The sequence below is a fragment of the Magnusiomyces paraingens genome, assembly GCF_902498895.1.
Source record: "Magnusiomyces paraingens strain CBS 517.90 genome assembly, contig: contig5, whole genome shotgun sequence".
NCBI classification, from domain to species: domain Eukaryota; kingdom Fungi; phylum Ascomycota; class Dipodascomycetes; order Dipodascales; family Dipodascaceae; genus Magnusiomyces; species Magnusiomyces paraingens.
In genome coordinates this window covers 140,129-150,013 of record NW_022474071.1, presented here as the reverse complement: position 1 = coordinate 150,013, position 9,885 = coordinate 140,129, and the positions used below count along the sequence as shown (strand labels likewise).

Sequence of the window (9,885 nt, the reverse complement as noted above, 5' to 3'; positions counted from 1 at the left end):
ACAGACTGGTTCTCCCTGTTCCTCGTAAGCTGGCATCAGGGCCCATCTTCCGGGCTACCGGAGACGCATAGAACAGAAACCACCCGTACTAAAAAGGTACAAATGAAAACCGGCGAGTCACATAGTCAGACAATTAAAGGATAGCGCAGATGCTGATGTTATATAGTTCTATAACCTTTGAATAAAAACAAACAAACAAACTAAATTATTTTTTTGATGTGGATAAAAATTTCAAAATTTAAGCAAATTTTCATGTGGCTAATTTTTATAACTACAGATTTTTTACAACAACAGCAAAGACAACTAATTAGCTGGATTATTCCAATAGCCTGGCTAGCCACTTTTAAAGCGGTTGCCAATCCTACAAATGATTTTTGGAGACGGCGTAGCATGTTGCTAAACAGCAACATGTTATCTTATTTAATTCTCTGTACTTAAATGGGAGTTTTAATGAGTTCTCGTTATTTGAAAAGGGGAAATCTGCACCTAATGTGCTTATAAGCAGCACCCACCCCCTACTGACTATTTTCTTGCTTAAATGGAGATATTTGTAAAGACAACATGCAGACAGCTTTTTTAAAATAAGAAAAATATATTTACTAACCCAAATCGATTTAATTATTTGGAGGAAGGCGTTTTATCCATGTAGGCGACAAATCATGAAATATGATATTTAAAGATATAATAAATAGACTGTAGAATCTTCTCATCTCAATTATTTTTTTTTTGTTAATACCTTTTTTTTCTTTTTGTAAAAGTTCCTTTTATTTTAATTTATTTCGTTCCTCCATTTTTTTAAAGTAGTAGTATTCTAAGCTTATTAAAACAAAATAGCAAAACTAGTTTTTGTCAAAAAAAAAAAAAAAAAAAAAGAAATAGATTAAACTCGATCGGTACCAACGATATCCTTAAGTAACTAAACTTGTTTTCATTAAATTAAAATAGGATTCCAGTAAGTATTCTTTAAATCCACGGGTTTATCGAATCTTTTTAACACCGATTTAAGCATATAAAATTTCAGGAAAGGTAATTTTCAAATTCACATACAATTATTTTTTAAGATATTGGTATGATTAGAATTTCTTTTAAAATTAGGTTTACAAAATAAACACTAACATAATCTTTAAGCTATGAGAGGTTTAATTGAAATAGCCTTACCGCTTTTGTTAGGATCCGTAGCTTTTGCAAGCAATACCAATTTATATTCTGGGCCTGACGACTGCAGTGAACTTGTTGATGAAAATACATGTCTTTCCTTTTATGAATATTTAAATCAAAATTCTGCTGATTATGTTTCACTTTCAATTGAAGATGCAGTCACTTACTTTGAGTCACTTGGGTTTTTCTGGCCGTTTATACTATGCTCAAATTCATACAGTAATATCAAACAAGATACTCAATTATTAGGTGTATACGATTTGGCTTTTGCTGCTGATCTAGATGCTGTTGCACCGTCACAATGTATAGGATTAATATCTGAGCTTATGAATACATTACTGGAACCAACTCAAATTTCTACAGATGTTAGTTCTACTGAAGTTGGTTCTACAGAAACACTTGACTGCGAATATAAGGAGGCTGGATGCAACAATGCCTATACTCAACTACTTTCTTCAGTTGGATTTTTAAACAATCCCCCAATGACTTCTCTCGAATTTTTGTATAGTACCAGTAATACACTTCTTGCTAACGTTCTGGAGTGTGCAACAAGATACCCAACTATAGATTATAATCTTGCAACCCATCTTTACTATGTCCTTACTGACAACAATCTTCCGACCACCCCTCTTTTTAATCCATGTGCAACAACTAACTTGGAAGCTGATGTAACATCGACCGAAGAATCCACAACAACTGATAGTCAAGTGTCTAGTACGGAATTAATATCTTCAAATGTTCAAACAATATCTACTCTTACAAACGAAATTACAGTTGGTCCATCTTCAACTGTTTGTGCTCCATATTATGATTCCCAACAATGTGCCAATGCTTTAACTTCATTCGTAGGATATGTTTATGCTACAGATACCACAGATTCTCAACAACGTAAACATAAGCGCAATGTTGCTGATGTTTCACAATATTATCACTCCCCTGGTAATACAGCATTAGCTGCATTACTTTATTGTTCTCAATCCTATCCATTTTTTGCTGATATGTTCAATATAGCGATTTTAAATGATTTAGATAATGCTCAAGTCGCTACGACACCAACAATTTCATTGTGTGAAGGACCTGCAACTTGGATTGTTACTTTAGATACAACGGTACCAGCTACAGTAACCGAATCTTCGGCAGAACTATACTCTTCATCATCTTCTCCTTCTTCATCAGAGGAATTTATTTCGGATTCAACAACAACTGTCGACAATTATGAAAGCTCTTTTACATCTTTTACATCTTTTACATCTTTTACATCTTTTACAACTTTTGAAGATTCTGATACACAGGCACCTACCACAGATCAGTCTTCTGTAGAAATTCAAATCACATCTTCTCCTACAAATGAAATTACAGCTGGTCCATCTTTAACTGTTTGTGCTCCATATTATGATTCCCAACAATGTGCCAATGCTTTAACTTCATTCGTAGGATATGTTTACGCTACAGATACCACAGATTCTCAACAACGTAAACATAAGCGCAATGTTGCTGATGTTTCACAATATTATCACTCCCCTGGTAATACAGCATTAGCTGCATTACTTTATTGTTCTCAATCCTATCCATTTTTTGCTGATATGTTCAATATAGCGATTTTAAATGATTTAGATAATGCTCAAGTCGCTACGACACCAACAATTTCATTGTGTGAAGGACCTGCAACTTGGATTGTTACTTTAGATACAACGGTACCAGCTACAGTAACCGAATCTTCGGCAGAACTATACTCTTCATCATCTTCTCCTTCTTCATCAGAGGAATTTATTTCGGATTCAACAACTGTCGACAATTATGAAAGCTCTTTTACATCTTTTTCATCTTTTACAACTTTTGAAGATTCTGATACACAGGCACCTACCACAGATCAGTCTTCTGTAGAAATTCAGATCACATCTTCTCCTACAAATGAAATTACAGCTGGTCCATCTTTAACTGTTTGTGCTCCATATTATGATTCCCAACAATGTGCCAATGCTTTAACGTCATTCGTAGGATATGTTTACGCTACAGATACCACAGATTCTCAACAACGTAAACATAAGCGCAATGTTGCTGATGTTTCACAATATTATCACTCCCCTGGTAATACAGCATTAGCTGCGTTATTTTATTGTTCTCAATCTTATCCATCGATAGCAGATATTTTTAATCTTGTGATTTTAGGTGACATAAACAACGCCGAAGTTGCTACAACTCCAACAATTTCATTATGTGAAGGACCTGCAACTTGGATTGTTACTTTAGACACAACAGTACCAGCTACAGTAACCGAATCTTCGGCAGAACTATACTCTTCATCATCTTCTCCTTCTTCATCAGAGGAATTTATTTCGGATTCAACAACCACTGTCGACAATTATGAAAGCTCTTTTACATCTTTTACATCTTTTACATCTTTTGAAGATTCTGATACGCAGGCACCTACCACAGATCAGTCTTCTGTAGAAATTCAAATCACATCTTCTCCTACAAATGAAATTACAGCTGGTCCATCTTCAACTGTTTGTGCTCCATATTATGATTCCCAACAATGTGCCAATGCTTTAACGTCATTCGTAGGATATGTTTATGCTACAGATACCACAGATTCTCAACAACGTAAACATAAGCGCAATGTTGCTGATGTTTCACAATATTATCACTCCCCTGGTAATACAGCATTAGCTGCATTACTTTATTGTTCTCAATCCTATCCATTTTTTGCTGATATGTTCAATATAGCGATTTTAAATGATTTAGATAATGCTCAAGTCGCTACGACACCAACAATTTCATTGTGTGAAGGACCTGCAACTTGGATTGTTACTTTAGATACAACGGTACCAGCTACAGTAACCGAATCTTCGGCAGAACTATACTCTTCATCATCTTCTCCTTCTTCATCAGAGGAATTTATTTCGGATTCAACAACTGTCGACAATTATGAAAGCTCTTTTACATCTTTTTCATCTTTTACAACTTTTGAAGATTCTGATACACAGGCACCTACCACAGATCAGTCTTCTGTAGAAATTCAAATCACATCTTCTCCTACAAATGAAATTACAGCTGGTCCATCTTTAACTGTTTGTGCTCCATATTATGATTCCCAACAATGTGCCAATGCTTTAACTTCATTCGTAGGATATGTTTACGCTACAGATACCACAGATTCTCAACAACGTAAACATAAGCGCAATGTTGCTGATGTTTCACAATATTATCACTCCCCTGGTAATACAGCATTAGCTGCGTTATTTTATTGTTCTCAATCTTATCCATCGATAGCAGATATTTTTAATCTTGTGATTTTAGGTGACATAAACAACGCCGAAGTTGCTACAACTCCAACAATTTCATTATGTGAAGGACCTGCAACTTGGATTGTTACTTTAGACACCACAGTACCAGCTACGGTAACTGAATCTTCAGCAGAACCCTACCAGTCATCATTATCACCATCATCTTCTCCTTCTTTGTCAGAGGAATTTATTTCGGATTCAACAACCACTGTCGACAATTATGAAAGCTCTTTTACATCTTTTACATCTTTTTCATCTTTTACAACTTTTGACGATTCTGATACGCAGGCACCTACCACAGATCAGTCTTCTGTAGAAATTCAGATCACATCTTCTCCTACAAACGAAATTTCTGAGTTTTCTATTTCTCTAGAACAGTCCACCACTTTGACCCAAACCACTCCCGTTTCTAATGACGAATCGATATCGACAATTACTACTGCCCCCTTTTTAAGTTCGGAAACAGAGCCCTCTAGCATTGAGTCCCTTAGTTCATCATTAAGTTCAGAAAAGGTTACAACTTATATTTCTACTCCATCATATTCAACATCATTGTCATCGGCGGTAGTAAGCACACCATCTAGCGTTCCAACAACCCCTCTCGAGTTTGATTCTCTTGTTAGCACTGTGGTTTCAAGAGCTCTTAGCTCAATTTTATCAAACATTTCCGACCCTGCTATATCTAGTCTAATTAACAGCATTGCTAATGCCCTCGTTAGTGCAATTGGTTCTGTTGCTGCTAATTTGATTTCTTTTGCTCTCAGTTTGTTGCTTTTCCGCAGCAGAATGTTGAAAAAGCGTGACACAGTTGATGATGCAATTGCTATTTTTACAGAATTCACAAATACACTTAGCAGTTGGCTTGCAGACGGTTCTTATCAAGATTTCCTTGCAAGCCTGAGCAGTTTAGAAGAATACTCAGATCCTGTCACTATTCTTGCAAGTCTTTATTCTTCAGTGGAATCTACCTTTAATGCAGTTAAAGAGGTCATAGATAATTTGTCTGCTTCATCATCTGATTTTAAAGCCGTGGCGGATAATTTTTATTCTGTTTTTAATCAATTTGTTAATGAAGTTGTTGCTGCGGTTCAGGGTTCCAGCAGTTCGTCGTTTTTAGATTCACTTTTAGAATCATCTAGTTTAGATAACTCAGTATCTGAATCTTCTGAATCTTCTGAATCTTCTGAATCTTCTGAATCTTCTGAATCTTCTGAATCTTCTGAATCTTCTGAATCTTCTGAATCTTTTGAATCTTTTGAATCTTCTGAATCTTCTGAATCTTCTGAATCTTCTGAATCTTCTGAATCTTCTGAATCTTCTGAATCTTCTGAATCTTCTGAATCTTCTGAATCTTCTGAATCTTCTGAATCTTCTGAATCTTCTGAATCTTCTGAATCTTCTGAATCTTCTGAATCTTCTGAATCTTCTGAATCTTCTGAATCTTCTGAATCTTCTGAATCTTCTGAATCTTCTGAATCTTCTGAATCTTTTGAATCTTCTGATTCTTCAGTTTCTGAGTCCTTTGTTTCTAAATCTAAGTTTTTGGTTTCTGAGTCTTCAATTAGTGAGCCGCTTATATCTGAATCTTCTGTGTTTGAGTCTTCTGTGCATCAAAATTCAAATTTTGAATTATCTATCACAATTTCGTCTCGCTCTCAATTTTCTGAAACTGAGTTTGTTCCATCTGAAATAACCAAAGTTTTAGACTCATTTACTGAAATTTCTGAATCCGAATCTCATTCTCTAGAATTTTCCAACATTTTTAAATCAGAGTCTTTTATTGGAAAATCAAATTTTGCTGAAGATTTAATCTCTTCAACCTCTTCAATACCATTTTCATTTTCCGAAACTGCTACTAGTACTTTTATCAATACAGTAACTAAGTTTACAACCGTTACATCTGTGGAAGGTACAAAAACTGTAACCTTTACTGAGCCTTGTGAAACTACAACTGAGACTGTAATTGTTAATCCTAGAACTACTATAACATTGAGTAAGCCGTGTTCTTCTTGCACCACTAATACTATAACTTCCACCGAAATTGCTACAATAACTTCAACCAAATCAAATAACGAAGTGGTCACGATTACCACAACAAAGAAGATACCTTTTATTGTAGAGGTTGATACTATTACTGAATCAGGTTTGACTGCAGTTATGAAGACACTTTCTACCAATAGTCAAGACTTAATCGTTACTGTGACGGACGTTTGTGATAAATGTATTACACATACAGTTGTAGAAACTGGCGTTACAACAGTTGTTAAAACTTTAGAATCTGATGTTTTTACTGTTACTGAGCCATGTGAAACTACTTATACTGTTGTTGAATCTCCTGAAGTTGTTGAAGGATCTACAGCAACAGCCACATGGACATTTACTGAAACAACTTCATTTTATTTGAGTCCATCTATCCCAACAGTTCATGCCTGTACCAATTGCAAGACCTTAGTAACAACAATTTCTGAGCTCACCACATATTTAACGGTTTCCGGAAACTCCATTGTTACAGTTACCGAACCTTGTGAAGCCGCATACACAGTTGTTGAGTCACCAATTATTTCTGGTAGTTCTACATTGACTTCAATTTTGACTTTTTCAAAGTCATCTTTTGCTACCGCTACTACTCCAGAAGCTACAGCTATTGAAAAATGTTCCAACTGTAAAACCTTAATTACAACGGTTTTTGGTTTTACAACTTATTCTTCAGTTTTTAGTGATAGCACTGCTATAATCACTGAGCCATGTGAAACCACATATACCGTTATTGAATCTCCCATTCTTTCAGAAGGCTTAATTTCTATTGCAATTTACACAGTCCCAGTCAATTCCGCTATTACTTCAGGCACTGTTTTGACACAAAATAGGGCTTGTGAAAATTGTAAAACTTATACTATCACTAAGTCTGAATTAACTGTTTGGACATCAGTTTTTGAAAGTTCTACTTTTACTATTACGGAGCCATTTGAAACTGCAATCACAATTGTTGAATTTCCAGTTTTTAGTGAAGAATCTACAGTATTTTCCACGCTTACTCTTGGTTCATTTTCACCTAAACCAAATCAATCAGTTATTGTTTACACTGGCACTACCACCTATACTACATCTTTTGACAAATCAATTACATCTGTTACAAAGCCTGTTGAGTCCTCTAGTACAATTTTTCTTTCTAGTTCCACTGAGGCAAACTTCTCAGAAAATCAATTTGTACCTTCCATTACTGCTACAAGCGAAATTTGCACTTCTTGCAAGACTTCAAGTATAATTGAATCTGGTGTTAGTGTCTATACTATTGAATCTGAAGGATCTGTTATTGTTACGAGCCAGTCATTTACCTTCACATACTTTGTTGTTGAATCCACTGGTGCATCTAGTGTTGAGACAATGGCAATACTAGGCTCAGAAAAAGAAACCTCAATTCTAGAAACCACTGGTGCAGTATCCCTAAAATCGAACTCTCTTTTGTCTAGCTACACATCTACTATTAAACAGGTGAATCCAACAATAGGAATTACAGGAACTGGTAATATAGCGCAGGTTAATTCGGGAATTTTATTAGCTGTTTCCAAAGGGATTTTGGGTATATGTGCTTGTGTTTTTGTTCTTTTGTTTATTTGAAATATGTGCTTTTAATTTAGAATTTGTCTACTAAGTCTTTGTTATTTTTTTTTATTTTTTAAATATATTTATATTTATTTACATTAATACCTATAGGTTTTAATTTGGAACCAAATTTATCCTAGTTTTTCAGTGTTAAAACCTGAATGAACGATTATCAAAGTCGTTTCTTAAAAAAATTGTTTGTTTGTACAATTATAAATTATGATAACTTGCCAATTTACTTAAACATTTAAATGGATTTCAATGGATATGATATCCTAAAAACTACAGATTGATCATAGTTATGAATCTTGTGTTTTTTTTTTTGAGAATATTCTTAACATTAATGTTGATATGTCTTTTGGTGACATCTGTCAAACCCAAAGTAAAAAAAAAAAAATACCTTATATAAAGTTCAAAGCATTGTTATTTCTTTTTATTTTTGATAGCTGGACTAAATCACTTTTTTATTCACAATATGTTTTAGATTTTATTTTAAGAGCCTCATTAGTAGTAGCCCCATACCAGAAGATTTTTAATTAAAATGCTCTAATTCGAAACAAACTTAATTTAGCCTAAAGTTTTTTGGTATTTCAAATAAATCACCAGAAATATATAAATTTTTAAATGGAACCATTAAATTTTCACTGATTAGGGAGGTTTTGAATAATTTTTTTTCCCACTGTTTTTTGTGAAAAATGCAAAAAGTTTTTGGAGGCCCTTATAAAGCTGAATTAAATTAATCTATAGATAAGCAAATTTTTACTTATTTGTTTTTTTTTTATTCAAAGGTTATAGAATTATATAACATCAGCATCTGCGCTATCCTTCAAATTTTTACTTAAATATTATTAACCTAAATTTAACGCATAAGATCTTACGCGCTAAGATGTTGTATCAGTAAAGGCACCTGAATATATAATTTCAAGTTTACGCTTTAAGTTTTAAGAACTTTGAACCAAAATGTTGTCATCTATTAATTAATATTATAATCATAATATAATTATTATGATAATTATTAATATGAAAACAAAACTCACATTTCAAAATAATTTGAAATAGCCACATCAATTGACGTCAATTAATGATTTATGTGGCTATTCCAAAATATTTTGATAGAATTCAACCAGAGCTCTGGATTTGATAGAGGACATCTAGATATCCAGTAACCTCCATTATTTACCCCACCTTCCTACACAGTACAATTTTTGAAAAAAGAATACTAGCGGGGCATTTTTACAAATATATAGAAGAGTTTGAAAACAAATTGTTACAAGCTGCATGACAAGTCCACATAAGAGTTTTTTTTTAAGAGTCTTTTTTTATATTTAATTAATAAAATCAAGTTTCTTTTGAAAAGCAAAAAAGGATGAAGCTGATGGCAATAAACTTGCCTAATTTGTGAAGTCACACCTCCACTTAATTCAGTATCTTGGGTTTATCCGCATCGGATTTTAAACGATTTCAGGCATAATAATAGAATAATAATAATAAAAATATTATGAATATGCACCTAAGAGAATAATAAGAGTTAGATGTTTGACTTTTTCAAGAAATTTTAAGCGCTGTGTTGATTTTGTTTTGACTTTATATAATCCTTCTCTAAGGAGGGGTTTAAAGATTTGATATTCTTTCCCCCCCTTTTTTTTTATTTGTTAATTCTTTTTTAATATTTTAACATTAAATATACTTTAAATTCTTCAAGTTATTTTGATTTTCTTTTTTTTTGATATTTTCGATCACTCTAATTCAAACTCAAATCGTTAATAAAAGATATTCGCTAAATTTAAATTTAACTTTATAAAGGTTTAAACTCTTTTTTAAGGTTTTTGCTTAGAAG

At 33.4% G+C, this 9,885-nt stretch overlaps 1 protein-coding gene across 1 annotated transcript; it reads left to right on the top strand.

Moving 5' to 3' along the window:
• Nucleotides 1-1,130: 1,130 nt before the first annotated feature.
• On the top strand, nt 1,131-8,063 carry SAPINGB_P005705 (uncharacterized protein; the record flags this gene model as incomplete). Its single annotated transcript, XM_032000419.1, has 1 exon — nt 1,131-8,063. The coding sequence occupies one exon, from the start codon at nt 1,131-1,133 to the stop codon at nt 8,061-8,063; it is 6,933 nt and encodes a 2,310-aa protein (XP_031856310.1).
• Nucleotides 8,064-9,885: the final 1,822 nt, after the last annotated feature.